The 27,270-nt window shown below is 42.9% G+C and overlaps 2 protein-coding genes across 6 annotated transcripts in view; one reads left to right on the top strand and one right to left on the bottom strand.

Moving 5' to 3' along the window:
• The window catches only part of SMIM14 (small integral membrane protein 14), a 52,038-nt gene extending 31,741 nt beyond the window's left edge, over positions 1-20,297 (bottom strand). Inside the window, exons 1-2 of one of the 5 annotated variants that reach the window (XM_070757108.1) lie at positions 20,025-20,297; positions 11,521-11,624 (exon numbers count right to left, since the gene is read on the bottom strand). The gene's annotated coding sequence lies outside the window, so the exon portion shown is untranslated. Of the gene's footprint in view, positions 1-4,641; positions 4,832-11,520; positions 11,625-20,024 lie in introns of those variants that run through there. The other 4 variants (XM_070757109.1, XM_070757112.1, XM_070757111.1 and 1 more) reach the window with 4 other exon arrangements.
• Positions 20,298-20,343: 46 nt separating this feature from the next.
• The window catches only part of UBE2K (ubiquitin conjugating enzyme E2 K), a 42,220-nt gene continuing 35,293 nt past the window's right edge, over positions 20,344-27,270 (top strand). Inside the window, exon 1 of the mRNA XM_070757106.1 lies at positions 20,344-20,596. Coding sequence (XP_070613207.1) covers positions 20,534-20,596 — 63 coding nt within the window. The 5' untranslated portion in view covers positions 20,344-20,533. The remainder of the gene's footprint in view (positions 20,597-27,270) is intronic.

The raw sequence follows: 27,270 nt of genomic DNA, 5'->3' as shown, positions 1-27,270 counted from the left end.
TGTTAGCAATAGCACTTTTTAACAGAGCCAGCATATTGCCCCCACAATCCGGGTCCTCATTTTACCCACCTCAGAAGGATGGTAGGCTGAGTCAACCTTGAGCGGGTGATGAGATATACAAGATAGACAAGATTACAATTTTCTTCTATCAGTACTCTACCGCATAGCTAGCAGGTGTAGCCTCTGGCATATGGCTGTGAAATCTCCCATGTTTTGAAGTATGTGTGTGTGTGTGAGAGAGAGAGAGAGGGAGGGAGGGAGGGAGGGAGGGAGGGAGAGAGAGAGAGAGAGAGAGAGAGAGAGAGAGAGAGAGAGGGAGAGAAGAATCAGAAAAACATCCCTTCCCTTAAATATTCTATTTTTCTCCTGATTCCGTGAGGCTTTTCAAGTCTGTTTACAGGAGCAAGATTTCGGAAGATCTTAGAAGAACCAAACTGCCTTCCTATCAGCTGCTAATCAAAAGTCCATTCATCTGCCTATCATCCTCCCTTATCAGCCCTTACCTCTCTGTCCTTGATAATCCCTTTTACTGATAAGACTTTAGAAATGCAGGAATTAGCACCTCCAGGAATAAAAGCAGATACCTTTTACAGAAAACACAAAGGTTCAAAAAAGAGTTTTCCACCTAAAGCTAGATGCAATTTGCATTTGAGGACAGGTAGCAATTGGATGCATTGTAGAGCTGAAAATACTGTTCTTTTTAATTTCTTTCTCTTCTACTTAACCCTCCCCAAATCAGTGTCATCAAGAGCAAGGCCAAAATATTTGTCAAACTTTAAGGCAGAGGTGTTCAAATTTGACAATTTTAAGACTCGTGGACTTTCAACTCCCAGAAAGTCCTAAAGTTGCCAAGTTTGGGGACCCCCTGCTCTAGAAGTAAGCTTGGCTAGTGCTTCAGCCCTAATTAAATGAAGAGAAATTAATGGAGAAAGGAAGAACCATATTGGCCGATACATGTTTAACCAAGGCTGTTAATAACCGGCAATGTGAGGGACTAGATACTTATGCTGGCTTTGGAAGACAATTGAACTGAACAGGTTAAAATGCTATTGCTGGCTGGAGAATTCTGGGACTTGAAGTCCACCAGTCTTAAATATTTGTCAAACTTTAAGGCAGAGGTGTTCAAATTTGACAATTTTAAGACTCGTGGACTTCAACTCCCAGAAAGAAACTCTTATCAGTCTTAAAGTAGCCAAGTTTGAAGACCTCTGCTTTGAGGTATCTCTTTGTCTATTTCTCTGCCACATGTGCATATACATACACATCCAGATGTGACCCAATAAGACAATTCCTGCAGCTCATTGTTAACATAGAAGGAAATTATTCTGTAGTTCAAAAAATCTGAAAAGAAATCACTTTTTAAATATCAGAGGTATTTACAGACAGACAATTCCTAATACACCAAAACCCTATTTTATTTTATTTTTGGTCTTTCTTCCTCAACTGCATATTATGCACTAATCATTCTTTCCCATCCCTTCAAACTTGTTATTTATTTATTTATTTATTTATTTATTTATTGATTGATTGATTGATTGATTGGATTTGTATGCTGCCCCTCTCCACAGACTCAGGGCAGCTAACAACAGTGATAAAAAACAGCATGTAACAATCCAATACTAAACAACTAAAAAAACCCTTATTATAAAACCAAACATACATACAAACATACCATGCGTAAATTGTAAGGCCTAGGGGGAAAGAATATCTCAGTTCCCCCATGCCTGACGGCAGAGGTGGGTTTTAAGGAGCTTACAAAAGGCAAGGAGGGTGGGGGCAATTCTAATCTCTGGGGGGGAGTTGGTTCCAAAGGGCTGGGGCCGCCACAGAGAAGGCTCTTCCCCTGGGTCCCGCCAGGGGAAAGAACAATAAAAAAGAACATTTGCAACTGCTAGCATTTCCTTAAACCAGTCTCAAAGGGACCTTTTATCCTATGTTAATTTCAGGGGGGAAAAGCCATCACTGATGAGGTAAAAATGGGCGTAGGGGAGATAAGTACATTCCCCTCCCAAGGAATAAAATGCAATGAGAATTAAGAGCAAAAGAAGAGCTAAATCAGAATGAGAAAGGTAGAAGGACAAGATAAAATTCAAGGGAAGATAATAAACAAACGGGGAAAAGAAACAGGTCCACTACTGACTATACCGGGATTTTAATTTTCTGGCTCAGCTTCTATCCATTCTTGAAAACCTTTCAGCATTTCCAAGTGGCGAAATTATTAAAGGAACGCAGGCAGGAAATTCCTTCATCTTTGGTCATCTTTGACAGTCAAGACTGTTGACACTTGACAATCGGCTCTGTTTATTCACTGCAACCTTAGACTTGAGTTTGGGTGTGCGCGTTTATTGGGTGTGCAACAATAAAAAGGAGGACATGTCAGTAAAGGATTGGGAAGGAAGAGGAAACAGAGAAAAAAAAGAAGCAACTAAAATATACTGAGATTTTTTTAAAAAAATTATCTTAAGGGGATCTCCATTCCTCTGTAACTACAGTGTTCCCTCAAGTTTTGCAGGGGATGCGTTCCGAGACCGCCCGCGAAAGTCGAATTTCCACGAAGTAGAGATGCGGAAGTAAATACAGTACACCATTTTTGGCTATGAACAGTATCACAAGCCTTCCCGTAACACTTTAAACCCCTAAATTACCATTTCCCATTCCCTTAACAACCATTTACTCACCATTATTACTGGTACTCACCATTGAATAAGACACTTAGTGACCCTGATATTTATAAACATAATTATTTATTAACAATAATTATTTTTTTGTTATTTATTTGCAAAAAGTATTAGTTTGGCGATGACATATGATGTCATTGGGTGGGAAAAATCGTGGTATAGGGGGGAAAACCGCAAAGTTTTTTTCAATTAATATTTTTTGAAAAACCGTGGTATAGGCTATTCGCGAAGTTCGAACCCGCGAAAATCGAGGGAACACTGTATACTTATTTTTATAAATAATTGAAGGTGACAAACTATATGCCCTTTTCTTGGCAAGAATATAAAAATTAATTCGCTGCTGCTTTGATATTTTTTTCACACTTTCCTTCTTAATATGGGTGTCCCATGTTCAGGTAATGTATGTAATCTAGGTCGCAGGCACTTATCTTTGCAGCTCTTCTGTGCATTTTATTTGTATCGTGGTGGCCAGAATTGACTAACCTGTCAGTTAACAAGCAGGGAACATATGTTTTCTTTTCTTTTCTTTTTTTAATTTATTTTTTAAATAAAGTCCTTTTTGATGAGGTGTGTCTATGTGTTCCCCAGGAGGGCCTGAGACCAAAGACCAGTTTCAAAGTTATTCAGGCACAAGCGTTTCATGGTCGTATTATTATTTTTAGGAGGCTACGCCTGGGTTATTTGGAATAACTAATAAAATTATACATGCTTTTGAGCTCAGAATGGATAGGAAGTTATGACCCAGGATAGGTTCCTTCTGAAAAGCATGAAGATTTTAATCACTATAATAAACTTGCAAACTCAACATGGACACTACTACGGAGGGGTCAACCAAGTTGCTCAGTGTATTAAATGGTATGAAAGGAAGGTTATTAAATATTACCAGCTCCCCCTCCTACAGTCAGGTTTGTTTCATCACGATTCAAGCATTCTATAGGGAGCAAGGATAGCTGATGACCTCACCGAACCCGCATAAATACATCACTTTCAAAGAATTCCAGAAAGACTTAAAAAATAATAATAATAATCCTGCTTATCAACTGCATCGCTCCATTAAGTTGCAGAATAAATCGGAAGGCAACAGAACAAACAAACCTTTAGCCAACCAAGCCTGAAAGGCTGGCTTCCTCTTTTAAAATCGAGCCGCTCACGAAACGGGGGAAACACGATCCCAGGATTGCAACTTGCCATTGCACGCGCAAACTTGTCTCCCGAGCCATTCGTGCAATGAGACTACCAGTGCATTAAGGGCGCTCATCCCTCCTCCAAAGGCTGGGGGTCCTCAAAACTTGGCAACTTTTAAGTCTTGTGGACTTCAATTCGCAGAATTCCCTCCCACATTGATCCAAAGCAGGTGGGCTCTAAACTTGGCAACTTTTAGAAAACTTGTGGATTTCAACTCCCAGAATTCTCCAGCCAGAGAATTCTGGGAGGTGAAGTCCACAAATCTTAAAAGTTACCAGATTTTGGGGATCCTTGTCCTAAAGGATCTCTCTCTCTCCCTCCTCCGCCCTCTCTCTTTTTCTCCCCCTCCCTCCCTTCCCCCTCCCTCCCTCTTTCTCCCCTCCCCTCCCTCTCTCCCTCCCTTTCTCCCCCTCCTTCTCTCTCCCCCTCCCTGTCTCTCTCTCTCCCCCTCCCTCCCTTCCTCCTCCCCCTCCCCCCTCTCTAGAGAGCAGCTGGTTTCCAGGTTGCCAAAATTAATAATAATAATAATAATAATAATAATAATAATAATAATAATAATAATAATAATAATAATAATGTAATCGAACAAGCGATCGCCACCGGAATGCGAAACTGGAGGATTCTGGTTTGGTTCCAAGCGGCGAAGCTTTTTTAGGGGCCCATGATCCACATCCCGCCTTGCTTTCCGCAAGCCACCTCGGGCAACGGGTATTGTGCATCCCTCTGAACCGCAAGCCAAAGACTCGGTGCCATGGAGCCGGAGCCAAACCGAACTCACCAAAATCGGCGGCCGGTGGGATTTGTGGCGAGGCTTTGCACAAGAGAAGCTCGATCCACCCTCCGTCTTGTGTTTTGATTGCACTGACCACGTCAGATTCCAGCCTCTTTGCAGGAGACCCGGATCTGCCGGCTGTCCCACCGAGGGGAGGGGCCCGATCCCCCCTCCTTCCCCCGAAAGCTCCGTCTCCACCTTCCAAGCTCCGCCCTCCCTTTGCAAAGTACAGTAATCTCTTCCGCCCTTTCCCAGGGCCACCCCTTGAGGCGTAAAGGCGCGTGCGCTGAGTTGGCATTCGCATGCAAATCAGCCGCCGAGGAAAGGCGGTGATTGGCTCGTTTTGTTTTTCGACTCGCGGGACATTTGCTACACTTCAAAGCGATCTAGCTGGTTGTTGTTTGTTTGGCTCCGCCTTAAGGAGGCTTCGCTCTTTTAAGTCCCCGGGGTTCGCGCTCGCTCCTACCGCCGCAGATGGGAGCGGCGAGGGAGACGAGGCTCCTTTGGGGCCCCAACACGACCCCGGCCTTGCTTCACCTTGAATGCACCGGCAGAGGAAGCCTCGCGTGAGATAGGCGGCTCTAAAGCGCAAGCGCGTAGCGCAGAGGTCTTCAAACTTGGCCCCTTTAAGACTGATGGACTTCAACTCCCAGAATTCTTATCCCAGTATAAGAGAATTCTGGGAGTTGAAGTCCACCAGTCTTAAACAGGCCAAGCTTGGGGCCCGGCATCGCTGGCAAGAGAATTCTGGGAGTTGAAGTCCACCAGTCTTAAACGGGCCAAGTTTGGGAATCCCTGGCCTCAGCGTGTATAGGAAGAAGGTACAACATGCCCAGCAAATTACAGCCGGGTCTTGTTGCAATCCACATCCAACTTCTGAATAGCTGTGCACCTTATTTTTTTTATTTTTGCACCAACGTTTCAGTAGCGCAGGAATAAGTGTTTAAAAAGTGCTATTGCTAATATGTTGTAAGCCGCCCTGAGTCTAAGCAGAAGTGCGGCATAAAAATTGAATAAATAAAATAAATAAATAAAATAAATAGGCTAAATTGGCTGTTCTATGACTTGTGAACTTCAACTCCCAGAATTCCTGAGCCAATCATGCTAGCTATGGAAGTTATGGAAGCTCGCAGCTGGCAACTGACTGCGGGTTACTCACGAATCCAATTTAAGAGAAAAAAACCTCGGACAAGAAACTTAAAAACAACTTTTTCTCTTTGGTGAGGCAACCCGGATTAAATCCAGGATGACACTTTTATTGAAAGCAAACAAAGAAAGGCAGGCTTCTGTGATGCTACATTTCACATGGGTCTGTTACACCAATTCAAACTTATAACGTATTAAGCGTACAAAATATAACCAATAAAATGCTGGGAGTTGAAGTCCACATGTCATAGAAGAGCCAACTTTGCCTACCCCTCCACTAGCAATCATCAGTGATGGGCTGCTGCCCCCAAGGGAAGGTGGAGGAGAACGCATTGGGGGTATGCACTATTTATTGAATAACTAATAAATATTGAATAAATCCTTCCTTCTCTAGTACCTTAGTATGATTCTTAATTACTTTTAAATTAGGAAATACAGTGATCCCTCGGTTAGCGCGGGGGTTACGTTCCAAGACCTCCCGCGCTAACCGATTTCCGCGTTATACTGGATGCGGAAGTAAAAACACCATCTGCGCATATGCGCCCTTTGTTCCATGGCCGCACATGCGCAGAAGGTGGAGCGACGCAAGTTCGGAGGCTGGTAATGCAATGGTGATTTTTCCGGGCTCCTCGCCGCTACCCACAGGGCAGCGCTGGCGGCAATGGCAACCCTCCCTCCTTCCCTTCTCTCCCTCCCTCCTTCCTCTCACCGGCTTTCTTGGGGCAGCGCTGGCGGCAATGGCAATGGCAACCCTCCCTCCTTCCCTTCTCTCCCTCCCTCCTTCCCTCCTTCCCTTTTGCGTTTGCAACGATTGGTCGAGATTTTGGCCAATCAGCAATCAGTATGACGTCATCGGGCGGGAAAAACCGTGGTGTAGGAAAAAAAACGCGGACTTATTTTTTAATTAATATTTTTTGAAAAACCGCGTTGCAGCGTTTCGCGCTAATCGAGAACGCGCAAATCGAGGGATCACTGTAATTAAATAGTATGTTTTTACCCATAAGTGCTTTAATCATTTTAATCATTATCTAGAACTGAACTTTTATTTATTTATTCGACTTCTATGCAATGAAAGAAAATTGAGCTACTTGCCTAATCTGTTATCGTACTGAACCTTGTGGGTCCAGTCCAAAACTTTAAAATGTGACTGTGCTCCTCATCAAATAATGCTGTCTATCATTTGTCCTTTTGGTGGCTATTCAAATAATGGGACTTAATCAATTGAAAAAGAGTCCAAGCACCTATTTGAAAACTTATCTTGGTCGGTAAGCCGCTCCCACCCAGTCACATGACATTTAAGCCACCCCCTGGTCACATGACAATCAAGCCACACCCACAAAATAAGCCATGCCCGCAGTTTGGCAGTAAAAATTTTGGCAGCCCATCGCTGAACTGAGTATGTGTAGTTTGATGAAAAGAAGGACCAGGGGAGACATGATAGCAGTGTTCCAATATCTCAGGGGTTGCCACAAAGAAGAGGGAGTCAACCTATTCTCCAAAGCACCTGAAGCAATGGGTGGAAACTAAACAAGGAGAGAAGCAACTTAGAACTTAGGAGAAATTTCCTGACAGTGAGAAGAATTAATCCGTGGAACAGCTTGCATCACAAAGCTGTGAATGCTCCAACACTGGAAGTTTTAAAGATGTTGGATAACCATTTGCCTGAAGTGGTGTAGGGTTTCCTGCCTAAACTGTAGGTTGGATAAGAAGACCTCCCAAGGCCCCTTCCAACTTTATTATTCTATTCTAAACCCAGTTCTAGATCTGGTACATCTAACAACAAAATGATTAGCCAATGTGATGCCTACATACAACACTATGCGCAACAAAGCTTGAATAGGAGAAAAAAATGCAGTGATCCTGATCATTAAGAGTCTTAATAATCGCCATACATCTGTTCAAGCCCCTTTTAAAACTGTCCAACTAGGGGGGAGGGGATTATTTAGGTCAATATGTTACATGTTAAAAAAATGCTTTTATTTGTCCTAAATCTCTTTCCATGTAGTTTTATCCAATGAGGTCCCATTTTTATACTTGGAAAGAAAAAAGCATCTGGTGTATTTTCATTGCCATATTACAGATAAAAAGCCTTGGGGTATTATTCTGCATAAATCCATATTTAAAATGCTACTTGAAATGAAGACTTTATAAATTATAAATTTCTAGTCCTCTGGAGTTCTCTTATCAGTTTAATTGACCTAGTTTTTTAAAAAAATAATAGGGAAATCTAATTAGTTCTTTTCTTTGATGATATATCAAACAATGTAGTGAATCTCCCGCTCCTTTGACCGAAAGGCTGCTGCGGCTGCTACCTGCTTCCTGTTCCTTCCCATGCTGAATGGCTCCCTTCTCCTCTCGCTCGCTAGCTTTGTAGCCAGCGCCTTTCCTTCACTGTGGTTACTCCTTGGTTTGGCTGAAGCCGAGTTGATCCGGCTGGGGCGAAGCACCCCCCTTTGCCTTTCTGCGCCCAGACGCTCCAGGAGGTAACCTCGCGCTGGGTGTATGGGAGGCAGCACGAGGGAGGTTTATTCCCTCTCCAAGCGCCCAGAGAAAGGAAAACGCTCTGTTCGCTCTGGGCTGCCAAAGCCTCCTTAAGCACCACAGAAAGGCTCCTCTGACAGCCCAGAAATGCCCAAGATTGCCGGGATTAAAGGGGGAATGGCAGGAAACTGGCTGGGCCTTCGTGCCACTCTCAAATTTCCTGGGGATTTTTTCCGGGCTTGGATTCTTAAGAAGAAAATGGTTCTTAAGAAGAGGCAAAAAAATCTTGAACACCCGGTTCTTATCTAGAAAAGTTCTTAAGTATAGGCGTTCTTAGGTAGAGGTACCACTGTATAGAGATAGTGTCCAGAAGACATGCTTATCCAGGAGTTAACAGGCATAATTTACTCAATTCAATTGTCTAGTCCTGTGATGGCAAAACTATGGCACGTGAGGCTTTGCTCTATGTCAGCTCTAGTGCGCATGCACGCACTAACCAGCTGATTTTCAACCTTGGGGAAGGCCGTTCCACCCTCTGGGGGCTTCCTGAAGCCCCGGAGTACAAAAACCCCACCCAACGGGCAAACCGGAAGTTCAGAAAAACGGACTTTCGGGTTTTCCCATTTGCTGTTTTTCACACAACGGGGCTTCAGGAAGCTTCCCCGAAGGTTCCAGAGTGCAAAAAACAGCACAACGGGCAAACTGGAAGTCCATTTTTCCGAACTTCCATTTTGTCCATTTGGCAGTTTTTTTCACCATGCCAGGCTTCAGTGAGGCCTGTGCATATGCACGGGGGCAAGGGAAGGGATTGTGTGCATGTGCAGCGTGGTGGTGCACATGCGTTGGGGGGCAGGGAATGGGTGTGGGCACAGGAATGCGTCCTAACACATGCACACACACACATTTTTGGCACACAAACCAAATAGGTTTGCCATCACTAGCCTAGTGAATATATTGACCTGAATTAATTACATGATGTTCTGGTCAAGCTGACGTGATTCCCAAAACCTCTCTTTTCAAGGCTTTGATTCCAAACTAGTACATCTTTATCTCTCTTCTTTATTGAGAAGATCCTCACGGTTACAATGTTGTTATGCTAAGACACATTCCAATCTCACAGGTTGAGTTTGCAAGCCATAAATTCTCTCTAATGAGCAGAGGAATAACTCCTTGCCAGCGGCTTATCTCTGAGTCATATTTAATCTAAATTTGCAAAGTTTATTTCAAGATATCAAAAGCTTACTTCTCGGAAGCGAGGAAAGCTGTCCATTTTCCAACATGCAGTTTGAACGAAAGTGGCGTCTCTTCCGATACATTTCAGGATGTGACGCATGATTGATTTACACAGTTCTAAACTGCAGATTCAAAACTTTTCCCCAAACATCTCCTTTCTTTTGGCGAATCTCCTAAATCTCAGATCCACCCAGGGACTGTCAGCTACCCCTCCATTCTCTGAAGAAGAACTGCTTTCTATGCTAACGTCTAATTCATTTTCACCTACGTCCTCATCTCCACTGCTCTCCGACAACTCTCTTAAATCAGGATACACTAAAACTTCTGTCTCCTCGTCCTCCTCCGAATCTGACACCTCCTGAAGCTGACAGGGAACACTCACAACTACATGGGCTGATTTTTCACATGGCACTTAGGCTAAAATGTAGTTTACCACTTTACGGTTCCATGTAGCATGCAAACATAGGCAGGGAGAAAAAGTGAAATATGTAATTTACATAATAAGGAAAGGAAAGAAATCAAGTTTTCCTCCTGCCCTATCATAAGCCTGCAATTCTACAAAGGTGCCATAAAGCATGCACACACACACACACACAAAGACCTCACCGGTATATTTACTGAAACAGATCCCTTGGTTCTCTGATGGTATTTTGACTTATAAAGATTAAAAACACAATCTTCTGAAATGTTCTTGCTATAAATCCCAATGAATGGTACTTCTAAAAAGACACATCCACACTAAATTGTTGTAGGGTGCTGCCTTGGGAATAATCTCTTTTGAGACTTGCATCTGAATCGACAGTTATAGAGTTAACTTGTACATAATAAAACAAAATTTACATAGTGTTATTTATATTGGTCATTAAGTATAACATAGACAATAAAGAGCAGAACAGTATAACCATCTCATAATGCCAGCCAATACAAACAAGACATTAGCTAACCCAGTAAAAAAAAAGTAGAACACGTCTTGCTTAAAGATTTTTATTACCATAAGACTGGTTTAGTATACAGAATGTACAGTATAATATGCCAATTGTTAAAACAATGTGTATTTGTAAATATATAATTACAATTTAAAAGAGAGAAATACATTATTCCAATATTCTGTTTCACCAGTCTTCTGTAATTCTCATAAAACCCCTAATCCTTGCCATGATATAACACAGCACCTTCTGCTATCCAGATTAATATTGATTGCTTCATTCCTTTTAAAACAAAACCTAAAATGCATTCTAATTCCTAAAACCCTTTATCAGGCGGTGATGCTTCAGTTTTTTCTCAATTCCAGTATTTAAAATAAGCATGCTCACTTGAAAACTGCTTTCTTATAATTTGGCTATGTTCTCACAACTTGTTAAACCGAGTTAAGTTTTTCTGTAGAAAAAAACCTATCGTTTTAGCTTGCACAACATTCAGGGGTGTAAACTAAGCCAGTTTAGTCGCCAAGCCAAACAATGCCATCTTTCCATAATGCTATGCTATTCTTTAGCTCAGAGGTCTTCAAACTTGTGGACATCAATCCCAAAATACTCCAGCCAGCATACATGGATAGAGAATTCTGAAGGTTGAACTCCATAAATTACTAAATTTGGGGACCCCTGCTAGCTTATTTTGAAGGGTTCACACTAAGGATGGGGGAGTAACATAATAATACAGATCAAATCTCTAACCCTCTGCTGAGGGAGCTTTAGGACTAGAGAATTGATGTCATTAGCATCATATTTAAAGGCAACTCATTCAATTCTTGGTAAGGGATGCAATAAGAAGTCAGATGAGCAGCTACTACAATTGAATGAAAGTTGCTTTACATAGTGCATCAAGACAGGGTTTCCTGAAAATAAGACCCTGTCTTTTTTGAACCCTGAAATAAGTGCTTGGCCCTACTGCCATGCACTCAAAAGCCCAATTGGGCTTATTGGCAGGGAATGTTAGGGGAAAATAGGGTATACCCCCCCCCCCCGGCTATGAAATCTGTTATCTAAACTAAATCAATAAAAAAATTCCCAGATGAACAAAACTCACTGTATACAAGTGAATACTGGATCTTTTTGCCCTTCAGCTCTCAAGTAATTCCATCAAATTCTTACGTAATCCAAAGGTCCCCAAGAACAGCATTTGAGAAAACCCTGCAAAAAAAGACAACAAAATTTGTTTTGGACGGCTAATGTTTTAGTTGACCCATCCCATCCAACCAACCTTGCACTTATGGGAAGATCCACAAACAAGTTGGGCAAGTGTGTTACCTAACTGGATCCTGGGCACTTTATTTACCTTTAAGGTTTCTGGTCCTTTCTGAGCTTGGCTGTTTTCTTGCAGATGTTTTATTACCCAAGAAAGTAGCATCATCCACGCTAGAAGGAAATGGAGTTTGGTCTCTTTTTATATGCAAAGGCTTGCCTCTTCTGTGTTGGTGAGAGTGTTGTTGGGTAATGAAACATTTTGCAGGAAAAAACAATGAAGTTCACCAAAGGGCCTCTCAAATTAGCCAATACAGTGATACCTCGTCTTACAAACGCCTCGTCATACAAACTTTTCGAGATACAAACCTGGGGTTTAAGATTTTTTTGCCTCTTCTTCCAAACTATTTTCACCTTACAAACCCACCACCACCGCTGGGATGCCCCGCCTCCGGACTTCCATTGCCAGCGAAGTGCCCGTTTTTGCACTGCTGGGATTCTCCTGAGGCCCCCTTCCATGGGAAACACCACCTCCGGACTTCCATGTTTTTGTGATGTTGCAAAACATCCAAGCATCGCAAAAAAAGAGCGCTTCACTGGCAACGGAAGTCCGGAGGTGGGGTTTCCCAGCAAGGGGAGCCTCAGTGAAATTGCACCATCGCAAAAACACAGAGGTCCGGAGGTGGGGTTTCAAGGACTTCAGTGTTTTTGCGATACTGCGATTTTACTGATGCTCCCCTCGCTGGGAAACCCCACCTCCGGACTTCCGTTGCCAGCGAAGCGCTCGTTTTTGCGATGCTGGGATTCCACTGCAGCATTGCTTAAACACAGAAGTCCAGAGGTGGGGTTTCCCATGGAATCCCAGCAGTGCAAAAACGGGCGCTTCGGCTGGCAAAGGGGCTTGCACGCATTAATCGCTTTTCCATTGATTCCTATGGGAAACATTGTTTCGTCTTACAAACTTTTCACCTTAAGAACCTCGTCCCGGAACCAATTAAGTTTGTAAGACAAGGTATCACTGTACTGAGAAGAATTTTGGACCTGTAAATCCACAACCTATATCTGTTGATGGCCAGAAATTTACATAACTGTGACCCTAGAAGTTTTCCAGATTGCAGTGTTGTATAAATAAAGTTTTAATTTTTTAAAAAAATCTGACTGAAGACTTTGTTGGTTTTGCCAAAGAAATATCAAAAATACAGTACAGCTTTATTCAACTGAAACGGTTTAAACTTATTTACAAAAGTTGTGTCTTCAATGATTCATTGAACTAATATACAGTATCCTGCCAAAGCACTTTGGCAGTTACATTTTAGTCCATATAATATACTGTTTTACTTTTTAACTACAGTATCTCTATCAAGAAGTTCATTGTACTCCTTCAATTTTTTTCATTTCATTACAAAGAGCCCATCTACCCCTTCCTTTTCTGGATTTCAGGAAACCAGTTAAGATTTGTTTTTTGATTCATCGAGCACCTGAAAGTTTGAATTTACTGGATACAACTTTCCATATATATTTTGCATAACTCTGATACTGTATTTAATTATTTTTGAGAGGATATACCGGTAATTTCACAATGTTTCAAATGAGAGCATTTGATTATGTATACTAATACCCAGCAAAAATTCTGGTTAACGAAACTCCCCAAAAACTGTCCCTTGCCTTCACTGAGCCAAAATTCTCTGACTGTCTTAGAAAAAAAAAAACCTTGAAGTTTTAGATTTAGTAACTGATAGCGTTTCTATTACTGGCAATGATTTCGGCAAAACATTTGAGATACTTGTTGATTAATGTTGCATATAATCTTGGAGCAGAGATGGGATTCAGCAGGTTCTGACCCATTCTGGACAACCTGTAGCGGAAATTTTGAGTAGTTTGGAGAACTGATAAATACCACCTTTGACTGGCACCGCCCCCATCTATTCTCTGCCTTCCAAATCCCAGCTGATCGAGAGGAAATGGAGATTTTGCATAACCTTCCCCTGGAGTGGGGAGCGAATGGAGATGTCACAGTATCCTTCCCATGCCACGCCCACAGAACTGGTAGTAAAAAAATTGAACCCCACCAGTGTCTTGGAGGCATTTTGGTTTACTGCTCTCAAAAAACGGCTTCAGTGCTTGCGTGAAGGTGCCCATTCAAGGTTATGTCACAAAATGTCCGTTTAGTTATTATAGTTAGGGCTTCTGAATCGTGAAATTTCTGCTGCTTCAGCTATTCTGGTCAATTTGTGTCTTTAGGTCATTGTTACACTATATGACTCACTCTCACGCTTTCTCTTCATGGGTAGAAATCCACATTCTTCTGTAGAATTTCCAGGTACAATCTAGAATGCATTGTTCCTGACACGCTTATAAGCCATTCGCGCTCTCAAGCTTTCAGGGCATTGTTATTCACATGGTTTGCAGGTGAGGGAGTTCATTTATTGAACTTTAAATATTTTGTTCGTTGAAGCACTTCTCTCACTAGCGCCAGAAACTTCCACTTTTCTATCTACTGTTTTAATACTCTGCTGGATTCATTTATATGGTCTTTAACTTGAGATACGTGGCCCTAGATATACATTTGGGAAACTGTTTTTGCTTTCATATCCTCCCATATTTTCTTTGTGGTAAGCCCATGGAACAACGACGTCAGGCAATACAAGAATAGCCTGCAGATTGTTTATGATTATACCTTATTTTGGGAGGTAATTTTTACTGAATGACTGCTCCTGCAAAGGATGACAATTGGATTCATTTCCTCTGTTTACACTTGTTTGTCTGATTGCAGAATATCAGAGGGCAAAGGCTTTAGAAATGGTTTATAGCAGAGGTGGGATTCAGCAGGTTCTGACCAATTTCAAAAGCAGAAATTTTGAGTAATCCAGAGAACTGGTAAATACCACCTCTGACTGGCCCAACTCCCACCTATTCTCTGCCTCCCGAGTCGCAGCTGATTGGGAGAAAATTGGGATTTTATTTATTTATTTATTCGATTATTTTTATGCCACCCTTCTCCTTAGAATCTGGGCAGCTTCACAACATGTTAGCAATAACATTTTTTAACAGAGGAAGCATATTGCCCCCACAATCCAGGTCCTCATTTTACCCACGTCGGAAGGATGGAAGGCTGAGTCAACCTTGAGCCGGTGATGAGATTTGAACCGCTGACCTGCAGATCTAGCAGTCAGCTTTAGTGGCTGCAGTACTGCACTCTACCCACTGTGTCACCTCGGCTCATTTTGCAGTATCCTTCCCCTGATGTGGGCAGTGTTCCCTCTAATTCTTTTGGGGGGTGGGCGGAAAAGTATAGTGTCTGAGCGGCAGTCCCTTTGGGACTGGGCGGTACAGAAATAATAAATAAATAAACAAACAAACAAACAAACAAATAAAAAACCCACCCTGTTTTGCCTCAGAGAATTTCAAAATAAAATACTGTACTGTGTGTCTGTAACAGTGAGCTCATAATAGGGCAACTCTATCAATATCAAAATGCCACTTAAATAGTTGAGCTAGTTTCAAACTAGATTTTGATTTTCTTTCTCCCTTCCTTACTCCCATTCTTTTTCTTTCTCTTTTCCTTCCTCTCTTTTTTCTATCTGTTTCTCTCTCTTCCTCTCTCTCTCCTTCCCTTTCACTCTTTCCCTCTCGGCTTCTGGGCAGGTTTGGAAAACTCTGAGTTGATGATGATTTTTAAGTGAGCGATTGCTCACTGCTCAGCTTAGAGGGAACTATGGATGTGGGCACAGAATGGAGATTTTACGGTATCCTTCCCCTGCCACACCCATCAAGCTATGCCCACAGAACCGGTAATAAAAAAATTGGAATCCCACCCCCCGGTTTTCCAGTCTCATTATTTCTTACAAAAATCTGTTTTGATCTGAGCATGGTACATTTCCATAAACCCATGGCATAAAGAGCAGGCAATCACCTTGCCAATCTATAAGGATGTTGTCCTTTTACATCTGATGACCATGAAATCAACATCTTTTTGTCATCTAATTGAATGAAACCTCTGACTCAATTTATTTCCTAAGAGCATTCATTACTGTTACAGATGAGACAGGGGTGAAATCCAGCAGGTTCTAACAGGTTCCGGAGAACCAGTAGCGGAAATTTTGAGTAAGTCAGAGAAATGGCAAATATCACCTCTGGCTGGTCCCAGAGTGGGGTGGGAATGGGGATTTTTCAGTATGCTTCCCCTGCCATGCCCACCAAGCCATGCCCACAGAACTGGTAGTAAAAAAAACCAACGGATTTCACCACTGACACACTACACTGTGTGGGACTTGTTTAATCAGGAGCATGAGTAAAACTCAGTTTTTTCCCAAGTTTTTGGGTTAGGATACTTGACGTTCCTCTTTAAGGTTGTGGGTGATGTGACAGAATGCTTTTCTAATCTGTTCTCCTGGGACGGTATTCTTCTTTTCATAAGTAATGTTTTCTTTTTCAATTTTGTGAAACTGGTAAAGTCATTTTGCAGAGCTGAGTTAGATGGACCAGAAATATACAGCACAATAATAAATCAAACTTCTGTGAAATCAAACTCTCCACTTAGGAAGCAACATTGATTGACAATCAATTTCACATGCTGTTCTGCACATTCAACTTTGTACAGAACAAAGTATTCAATGAGAATATTTCATTCATTCAGATATAGGATGTGTTCTTTGAGTGTTCCCTTTATTTTTTTTTGAACAGTATACATTTTAGCATCAACCATCACCCACAAAGGAAGAAGCAATCAAGGTATTGGAATATTCAAATGTCACAATTTGAAAAAACAATCTTTTTTTTAGCATCAACCATCACCCACAAAGGAAGAAGCAATCAAGGTATTGGAATATTCAAATGTCACAATTTGAAAAAACAATCTTTTTAAAAAAAACAAAAAGATGGGACGAGAGTCACCAGACAGGAATCTAGTTTGGGTTGCAGAGAAGATCCTGTAGATTAAAGAGATGCCACAAGCCCATATACAGTGTTCCCTTGCTTTCCGCGGGGGATGCGTTCCGAGACCACCCGCGAAAGTCAAATTTCCGCAAAGTAGAGATGCGGAAGTAAATACACTATTTTTGGCTATGAACAGTATCACAAGCCTTCCCTTAACACTTTAAACCCCTAAATTGCAATTTTCCATTTCGATTATTACTCACCATGTTTATTTATTAAAGTTTATTAAAAAAATATTTATTAATAGCAGACGAAAGTTTGGCGATGACATATGACGTCATTGGGTGGGAAAAACCGTGGTATAGGGGGAAAACCAGCAAAGTATTTTTTAATTAATATTTTTTAAAAACCGTGGTATAGACTTTTCGCGAAGTTCGAACCCGCGAAAATCGAGGGAACACTGTATACACTATCACTTTGCCATTGCAAAATTGGGGGAGGAAAAAAAAGGCAAAATCTTTGCCTGTTTCTGAAAAGAGCCAGGAAAACCTGGCTTTGCCAATTGGCTTGCTGTCCCAATGAAGGTGTCCAGTTCTGGCAGTAGCTAGTCGACTAGCACTGGTAGAGCTCAACTCAGGACAATTGAGCATAAAACTTCTGTTGCTTAATGAGACGGTTCAGTGAATTCTTGTCTCATTTTACCTTTTTCTTACCAGTTGTTTAAGTAAACCAGCACAGTGTTTCAGGGAATCTGGCTCCCCCATTAACACTGCTTGTCAGAAGATCGGAAAAGGGGATCATGTGATCCTGGGGCACTGCAACCATCATAAAATATGAACCAATTGCCAAGCGCCTGAATTTTGATCTCATGACCAAGGGGATGCCAAAATGGTTACAAGGGAAAAAAAGCCCTAAGTTACTTTGTTCGCTGGGCTGTTGTAACTTTGAATGGTCACTAAATGAATTCTTGTAAGCTGAGGACTACCTGTAAAAGATCTCATCTCCATCCCACCTACCTATTGGCTTTTAAAAACCCTTTTAATAGCAATTTTAACATTTTAGCTCTATGCTATTTCTATTATTTCTATTTCTTATTTCTAATTTCTATTTCTAATTTTTATTTCTATTATTTCTGTTTCTATTCCTATTATTTCTATTTCTATTATTTCTATTTCTAATTCTAGTTTCTATTTCTATTATTTCTATTTGTTATTTCTAATTTCTATTTCTATTATTTCTATTTTATTTCTATTTCTATTATTCCTATTCTTATTCCAATTTCTAGTCTATAGAATTCTAATTCCCATTCCCATTCCATTCTATGACTGGATTGTTTTAGTCTGCCATTTGTGGTATTGCAAGTAGCCCTGAAGTGCATGGTAAGAGAGATGAGAAGCATATAAATTTAACCAATAAATAAAAAAACGAGGACGGCCTCCATCCTTTCTGCATGCTTTAGTCACAAAAGAAGATTTACAATCTAACACCACTTAGTTTGAAAGTTGTGCAGCGGAGCTTTATTACTCAAGGGCCTCATCTCCATTCTTTATTCCCTACTGCTTATTTGACCCCTATGACCATTTGACCCCTATGACCATGATCATTAAGTGTTGTATCCAGGGATGGGCTGCTGCCCGGACGGAGGTGGGGAACGCAGTGGACAGCGAAAATGGAGCTCTACACCAGAACACCCAATTTACACCAAAAGATGTTGAAAGAAAATGCAGGGCATCCTCTTTGGGCAGCCTCTGCATTCTTCCTGAAAGCGTTTAAAAACCCCAAAGCTGGCGATTCTGCTACAAACAAAAGTGTCAAGGAAAACTATAAGGAGATAAAATCTGGAATTAATTCTCCCCCTGCTTTCCAAATGGCTGTAGTATTCTCTAGAACAGAGGTCTTCATAGCTGGCTGGAGAATTTGGGAGTTGAAATTCACAAGCCTTAAAGTTGCCAAGTTTGGGGACCCTTGCTCTAGAAAATAAAATGAATAATGCTTGAAACCTCATGTTTTGCCAGAAACCTTAATTTGTTTGGTAGTCTGCAGGAAGGAGGGTTAAGACTGTTATGTGGAATGGAGCATTTTGGGATGTTCACTTAGACTGTGAAAGTAGCAAGGAACACTTTAGATTGTTGCCTTTGAGTAAGTGATTATTTTGCTGAGTGGCCATTTTAATCACGAAGCCACCTTTGTGACAATGCTCAAAACGTGCTTTCAAAATTCCAAGTGAGGTGTTTTGGTCATTTCACTGTTCTATAGCTGCTCACTTCCAGGATGCGGGTGAATTCAATGATCTGCTTATTTTGAGTCCATGGATATGGGTATTATTTTGACGTTCTTGGGAAATCCTTGGTCAAGTCACATGATCGTCAAGCTACTCCCTACCTGGTCACATGGCCAGCAACCTGGTCACATGGCCAGCAACCTGGTCACATGGCCTGCAAACCACACCCACAAAATAAGCCACGTCCACAGTGTGGTAGTAAAAATTTTAGTAGCCCTTCACTAGTTGTACCTCATAATTCTTGACAAATGTATCTTTTGTTTTATGGACACTGTTATAGCCTATGCACCAATGACAAATTCCTTGTGTGTCCAATCACACTTGGCCAATAAAGAATTCAATTCAATTCAATTCAAATAGAAAATAGAATCCCTATTCTCCAACACACACACAAATACAGTGATACCTCTACCTAAGAAAGCCTCTACTTACGAACTTTTCTAGATAAGAACTGGGTGTTTAGGATTTTTTTGCCTCTTCTCAAGACCCATTTTTCACTTACAAACCCAAGTCTCTGAAATTGTAACCGGAAAAGGCAGGGAGAAGCCTCTGTGGGGCCTCTCTAGTAATCTCCTGGGAGGGAACAGGGCCGAAAAAGGCAGGGGGAAGCCTCTGCAGGGCCTCTCTAGGAATCTCCTGGGAGGAAACAGAGGTAGAAGATGTGGGGAAAAGCCTCTGTGGGGCCTCTCTAGAAATCTCCTGGAAGGAAACAGGGCTGAAAAAGGCGTGGAGAAGCCTCCATGGGGCCTCTCTAGGAATCTCCTGGGAGGAAACAGGGCCTCCACCCACTCTGTGGTTTCCCCAATCGCAGGTATTATTTGTTTTTACATTGATTCCCATGGGAAAAATTGCTTCTTACAAACTTTTCTAGTTAAGAACCTGGTCATCGAGCGAATTAAGTTTGTAAGGAGAGGTACTACTGTAGTAAAAATTTTGGTAGCCCTTCACTGGTTGTACCTCATGATTCTTGACAAATGCATCTTTTCTTTAATGTACATTGAGAGCATAGGCACCAATGACAAATTCCTTATGTGTCCAATCACACTTGGCGAATGAAGAATTCAATTCAATTCTAATAGAGAATATAATCTCTATTCTCCAACACCCACACACACAAATACCCGGCCCTGCTTGCCATCTGCCACTCCCCCCCCCACCCCTCAATCAGCCTTTCAGAGGGCAGTTGCACCCACCTGACTAGGCCTCAAGCCTTCCCCGGCGTCCGAGCGACAGGCTCCAAGACCAAACCGGAGGCCGAAACGTAAACCAAGGCGCCTGGAGCGGTAGAATTCCTCACCAGAGCCATGAGGGAAACCCCTCGCTCGAGGACCGTCAACCTCGGGAGGAAGAAAGAAAAAAGCGTCCCTCGACGATTCTCCTCAGTAAAGAACAACGGCGCCGGTTGCCAAGGCGACGGCGTCGCGGACCGAGTGACGACACGTCGACCTCAACCTTTCGGAGGCCCCGCCCTCCTCCACCGGCGGCTGCGTCGCGCCTCCCCCACCCCTCCCCTTCCACTGTGACGGAGAGAGGAAGAGGCCGGCTCCGGGAAAGGGCGCAACGCGCATGCTCGGCGCGGGCGCCATTTTGAACGGGGCCGCCGGAGCTTCTCCCGCGGCGGTGGCGGCGGTGGTGGTGACGGTTGGCGGCGGCCGGCTCAGCGGCGGGAGCGACCTGGGTGACGGCGGGTCCCGCTGCCGAGATGGCCAATATCGCGGTGCAGCGGATCAAGCGGGAGTTCAAAGAAGTGCTGAAGAGCGAGGAGGTCAGGCTTTACACCCCCCCTCATCCTTTCCCCCCCTCCTCACAATTTCTCCCCTCAGAACTCGCCCGGCGGCTGTGAGGAGCTCATGCCGGCTCGGGGCTCCTGGCCCGCCCGGGGCTGAGGCGAACCTGGTGTCGCTCCTCCTTCTATCGTTGATTACGGGGGTGGGGGAGAAAACCCCCTGAGGGGCGTCCGCTGAGGGGGGGCAGGCAGACAGGACGGGGAGAAGCAACGCCTGAGGTAAATTTGGGGGTTGGGGGGGGAAGGCCTGGCCAAGAAGGGCTTCCCCCCATCGCCAACCATGTGAGAGGAACTCTTCTTTCAAGGGATGGATATCCTCCCACCCCCCCATGTCAGGCCTCATGTTAGAGGTGTGGGGGTGAGGTATCATTTGTTTCTTTGAAGGAAAAAAAAGAAGGTACCGGGGATGGGAATTCTACACTGCTCAAGAAAAATAAAGGAAACCCTTAAAAAAACAGAATACAGTATAACTCCAAGTCAATCAAACTTCTGGGAAATCAAATGGTCCACTTAGGAAGTGACACCGATTGACAGTCCATTTCACATGCTGTTGTGCAAATGGAATAGTTGTGCAAATGAAATGTTCCATGAGAATATGTCATTCATTGGGATCTGGGATGTGTTATTTGAGTGTTCCTTTTATTTTTTGTTTTTATTTTTGAGCAGTATAGTTCCTGCTTAAAAGCCACACACAAAAAAGCCAACTTGGGTGCCTTTGGGGCTGGTCCTGGGGAGATGGTGAGTTTCAGGCCCCGAGAAAGGTAACCGGGGGCCTTTGGACCAGGCACTGGGAGACTGGTAGTTCTAGTCCGGCTGCTGGGTGATGGGCATTCTAGTTCCTCCTTAAAGACACATGGGAAAAAAGCCAGCTTGGGTGCCTTTTGGGCCAGTCCTTGGGAGGTGGTGAGTTTCATTTGCTTCTTTGAAGGAAAAAAAGAAGGTACCGGGTGACGGAAGTTCTAGTTCCTGCTTAAAGCCACACACATAAAAAGCTGGCTTGGGTGCCTTTGGGGCCGGTCCTCAGGAGATGGTGAGTTTCAGTCCCCGAGGGAAGGTAACTGGGTGTCTTTGGGCTAGGCACTGGGAGACTGGGAGTTTTAGTCCGGTAGCTAGTTGATGGGAGTTCTAGTTCCTCCATGAGCCATAAAATCTGGCTGGGTGTCTGGGCCCCAGAAAGTTTTACGTCCCAGAAAGGTAGCTGGGTGCCTTTGGCCCAGTTGCCAAGAGACTGCAAGTTCTAGTCCAGCAGCTAGGTACTTGGTGATGGGAGTTCTAGTTTCTCCTTAAGCCACAAAAAAGACAGCTGGGTGCCTTTGGGCCAGTCCTAGGGAGATGGTGAGTTTTAGGACCGAGAAAGGTAGCTGGGTTCCTTTGAGCCAGTCACCAGGAGCCTGGGAATTCTAGTCCTGTGTATGGCATAAAAGCTGGCTGGGTGACTTGGGGCCAGTCCTCAGGAGACTTAGTTTTAGGCCTGCCTTGGGCAAGAAGGGTAGCTGGGTTCCTTTGGGCCATTCACCAGGAGAATGGGAATTCTAGTTTTGTGTATGCCATAAAAGCTGGCTGGGTGACTTTGAATCAGTCACCAGGAGACGGTGAGTTTTAGTTCTGCCTTAACCATGAAAGGTAGCTGGGTGACTCTTTCTCAGCCTGACCTACCAAATTTCACAGAAAAATAGGAGGAGGAAGGAGTGTTAGGTTTGCCAGCTTGAGTTATATATAATGTAATAATGGCAGGACGGAATCTAATAAAGAAGCCAGGCCCAGCACTCTTTTATCTAGGTTGGGACAGGTCTGCTATTCCATCCAGTTGACCAGGGAATCTGAACCAGGTCAGAGGAGTTTTTCCAGTGGGAATTTTAAGTTAAAAGTAGTGTTGTGTGCCCTTGTTGCTGAGGGTTTATCATGACAGAATCAGGGGTCTTCGGATAAATTTTCCTGATGTTGGTGTAATGGGCACAGTTTTCTGTAATTCAGGTGTATGTGTGTGAACACAGAAAGAGTAAAACATCAGAGTATGTAAAATAGGCCAGGTTTCATAGTATACTTCATGCTTAGGCAGGTTAGAAAAACCATAGTTTGTGGAATAAGCTAGAATTCAGGTAAGCAAGTAGTTGTGTGGCTTTTTGAGGCCAATCCCTAGTCCTTTTCACTAATCTTGCCTTGGACCTTTACAGGTTTGTTAAGAGCTTGAGCAAGCCAGAATTATGAATTAGCATTAAGGAAGGAAGGAAATTACAAAGACCTGTGAGTTGGTGTAGTCTATTTAATTGTAGTGAGTAAGCCTTAAGCTATGGTCTGTTTGTTGGCCTTTGGTGTACAGAATGCTAAGACGAAAACAAATCAACAACACAGTTTAATGCAATGCATGGGATGGTGTTTTAAAATGCATATACTGTGGAAAACTATGCTACACTAGAGAAACTATTTCAAAAATTATTGAAACCGAATACATTTAAGATGGAGCACATGTATTTCCCTATAATACAGATATGGAAAGAATAAGATGTAAGTATAACTTATAGAAACCATTGGTTAAAAGAACTCTTTTATATTTAAAATGTTCACCAGTAACACTGCTCTTTGAATGAGAATTCATTGAGAAGATGTTTTATTTTTATTTTATTTTTAAAAAAAGATTCCTCTCAATATGTATATAATAGATCAGGGGTCAGGAACCTTTTTGGCTAAGAGAGCCGTAAACGCCACATATTTTGAAATATAATTCCGCGAGAGCCGTACGTATCTCCCTTTCTCTCTTTCTTTCTCTCTCTCTTTCTCTCCCCCTCTCTTTGTCTCTTTCTATCTCTTTCTCTCCCTCCCTCTATCTTTCTCTTTTTATCTTTCTCTTTCTCTCTCTCTCTTTCTCCCCCTTCTCTCTGAAGTGGGGAGGGCCGGGTTGGCACCAAGGGAGCTCGAGACGGGGTGCAAAAGCAAACTACTCTGCTGGCCCAGGCCCACATCGGAAGGAAGGAAGGAATGGTAAAAGGGGCGATCAAGAGAGGAATGGGTGAATGAATGGACGGAGGGTGGGAAGGAAGGAAGGAAAGAGGGAAGGGACAGGAACAGAGGAAGGGTGCAAAGAAAGCAAGGAAAGGTGTGAAAGGGGAGAGTAAGAGAAGAAGGAGTGAAAGAAGGGAATGAGGGAGGAAACAAGGGAGGAAGGAGAAGGAAAGCAAGAAATGGAGGGAGGGAAGGAAGGAAAGAAAGAAAGAAAGAAAGGGGGAAGGGACAGGAACAGAGGAAGGAAGCAAGGAAACTTATGAAAGGGGAGAGTAAGAGAGGAAGGACTGAAGGAAGGGAGGGAGGGAAGAAGGTAGGAAGGAGAAAGAAAAGAAGAAATAGAGGAAGGGAAGGTAAAAGAGAGAAAGAAAAAGAGCAAGAAAGAAAGAAAGCAAGAGAAAGAAAGAATGAAAGAGAAATAAAAATAGAGAGGGGGAATGAAAGAAATGGAAGGAGGGAAGGAAGGAGAGAAAGAAAGAGAAAGAAAGAAAGCAAGAGAAAGAAAAAAGAATGAAAGAGCAAGAGAGAAAGAGAGAAAGAAAGAAAGAAAGAAAGGCAACTTCAAAGAAAGGCTCACTGAGCATCTCTCACTCTCTCTCTCTTTCTATCCCTCTTTCTTTCTCTCTCTTCCTTTCTATCTCTCCTCTTCCTTTCTCTCTCCTCTCTCTCTCCCTCTCTTTCTACCCTCCTTTCTCTTCCTTCCTTCTCTCCCTCCCTCCCCTCCCTCCCTCCTTCCTTCCTCTCCATTTCTCTTTCCCTCCCTCTCTTTCCCTTTTCTTTCTTTTGGTCCACTTCTCTCTCTCTCCGCTTCTCCACTTGCCTCCCCCTCGCGCCTCGCCCTTCCCACCCGGCCACCCGCGCGCGCTTACCAGCAGCAGGAATTCAAGTAAGCCCAAAAGAAGCCATTGGCTCCGGGCGGCGTTCATGGCCCCCCCGAACCCCCAGCCCAGCTGGAGCTCCCTCTCGCCGCCGCCATCTCCCTGCGACTGCCTGCGGCCGCTGCATCCCCCCCCCCCCTCCCACTGGGCCACAAAGGACATTTGCCGCCGACGCCAGTGCAGCTTCAGCTGGGCGGGGCGCTGCCGGTACTTCCCTCCTGGGGCTCCCGCTCGCAGCTGTCCCCCGGCTTCTGCTCGATGCCGCGGTTTTCGGCGCTGTCCTGCTGTGCCCCAAAGACGGAAGGCGGGAAAAAGGCGAGAAGAATGGAGCTCTCCTTCTTCCTGCCTTCCGTCTTTGGGGCCCAGCAGGACAGCGCCAAAAACCGTGGCATCGAGCAGGAGCCAGGGGACAGCTGCGAGCGGGAGCTCAGTGCTAGGAGCCCTGTCTGCGAGCCAGATACGGCCATCAAAAGAGCCATATCTGGCTCGCGAGCCATAGGTTCCCGACCCCTGTAATAGATGGTAAAAATTGAGGAAGGGACCTGCATTCTTTCATTTAAAAGTATATTCTGTTGATGCTATGTATTATCAATTAGCATGATATTCTTTCCAAAGGATTTTTAACTCTTCACTCAGATCTGTGTATCTCAGTGGACTAAGAACATATTCTAATATCAGTTGGCGGAACTGATAATAGTGAAAAATTTAGCATTATATTATATTTGTAGGTTGGTCTTACTCCAATGTATTCAGAGTGGTACTCTTAGTCCTATTTTCTACTAGGTCAGTACTATTTTCAGTTACTTTCACAAAATGTGAAGTGTTTTGAACCAGATACTACTCAATATTCAATACTAGTTTAGTTTACAACTAAGAAATTCTTGTTCCATCCCTGTCTTAGTCATAATAATTTTGTTCTTCCTGAACACCGATAAAATACCAACCAGAGATGACCACATATTCCTGTCTTTCCTTCTGATGGAATATATATACAGTACTACTCAAAAAAATAAAGGGAACACTCAAATAACACATCCTAGATCTGAATGAATAAATATTCTCATTGAATAGTTTGTTCTGTACAAAGTTGAATGTGCTGACAATGTGAAATTGATTGTCAATCAGTGTTGCTTCCTAGGTGGACAGTTTGATTTCACAGAAGTTTGACTTATTTGGAGTTATATTGTGTTGTTTAAGTGTTGCCTTTATTTTTTTTGAGTGTATTATATTATATTATATTATATTATATTATATTATATTATATTATATTATATTATTTTTTTCCCTTCTGGGCTCTGGATATGTTTTTCCTATTGCAGTAAATGAAGTTGAATGTGTATAATTTTAGAAGAGCTCTGTGTGTGTGTGTGTGTGTGTGTGTACATTTTATATAGTAGATAATGTATATTTTGTGTGTGTGTAACATGTATGTACACATATGGCATATGTGCATAGAATTAAATAGTATATTTTGAATGTTCAATAATAGTAAATAGATAGGGAAATTGTATCTCTTTGAGGCAAGGAGAGGCCAGGTACCCTAACCCAAACCCTTGACATGAGTGATGTCAAGTTGGCCACCTTTAAACCGGTCACATAACCTTTAAGCCACCCCGTCACAAGATCATTAATTATCTCAGGGACCGCTTTCTGCTGCACGAATCCCAGCGACCAGTTAGGTCCCACAGAGTGGGTCTTCTCTGGGTCCCGTCAACTAAACAATGCCACTTGGCGGGACCCAGGGAAAGAGCCTTCTCTCTGGCGGCCCCGACCCTCTGGAACCAACTCCCCCCAGAGATTAGAATTGCCCCCACCCTCCTTGCCTTTCGTAAGCTACTTAAAACCCACCTCTGCCGCCAGGCATGGGGGAATTGAGATGCTCTTTCCCCCTAGGCCTTTACAATTTTATGCATGGTATGTCTGTATGTATGTTTGGCTTTTTATATTAATGGGTTTTTAATCATTTTTAGTATTGGATTGTTATTGTACACTGTCTTATTATTGCTGTTAGCCGCCCCAAGTCTCCGGAGAGGGGCGGTATACAAATCCAATCAATCAATCAATCAATAAATAAATAAAGTCACTCCCACTTGGTCACATGTTCATCAAGCCACACCCACAAAATAAGCCACAACCACAGTGTGGGAGTAAAAATTCACTGGCTGTAGGTGATGTGATAAAATGTTGAAACACAATGAAAAATTTAAAACGGATCAATGGGATGTGTGCTTGCGTTTTGACATGTCTATAAATTTTACTTAACATAGCAATGCCTCTTTATACATTGATTCAGTTTTTTTTTCTTAAGTATATAGCTACGGTTTTATTTCCATTTACCTGGAATAAGTTTCACTTTAAAAACCCTTTTTGTGCAGTATTTTAAATACGCAATGGAAATTGCAAGATTTCCTGGAAAATATAATGTCCTAAAGCTGGATTAATTTTTAATTCATTTTTTAAAAATTCTGCACGGTGGGTTTTGCCCCAAAAAAGTTGAATTAGAAAATTACCATTTTCAATCATTGAGGCTTCCTAAAGTGTTTATAAGTAAGGAGAAGATGGTGAACATGATTAATATATTGAGTTAGAACAAGGATCGACAAACCCAGGCGCCTGGTCGCCAGTGGCGCCTAGAAAATGTTGTCTGGCGCCTAGAAAATGTTGCCTGCTGTACTGTATGTATACAGCAGTGTTTTTCAACCGGTGTGCCGCGAGACATGGCCAGGTGTGCCGCGAGGTGGCTCCTGCAAGTGGGAGCTCCAGGGCTGAGGCTTC

Source organism: Erythrolamprus reginae, chromosome 7, assembly GCF_031021105.1.
Source record: "Erythrolamprus reginae isolate rEryReg1 chromosome 7, rEryReg1.hap1, whole genome shotgun sequence".
In the NCBI taxonomy this organism is placed as follows: Eukaryota; Metazoa; Chordata; class Lepidosauria; order Squamata; family Dipsadidae; genus Erythrolamprus; species Erythrolamprus reginae.
The sequence above is the reverse complement of the archived record's forward strand: the minus strand, read 5'-3'. Positions and strand labels throughout refer to the sequence as shown.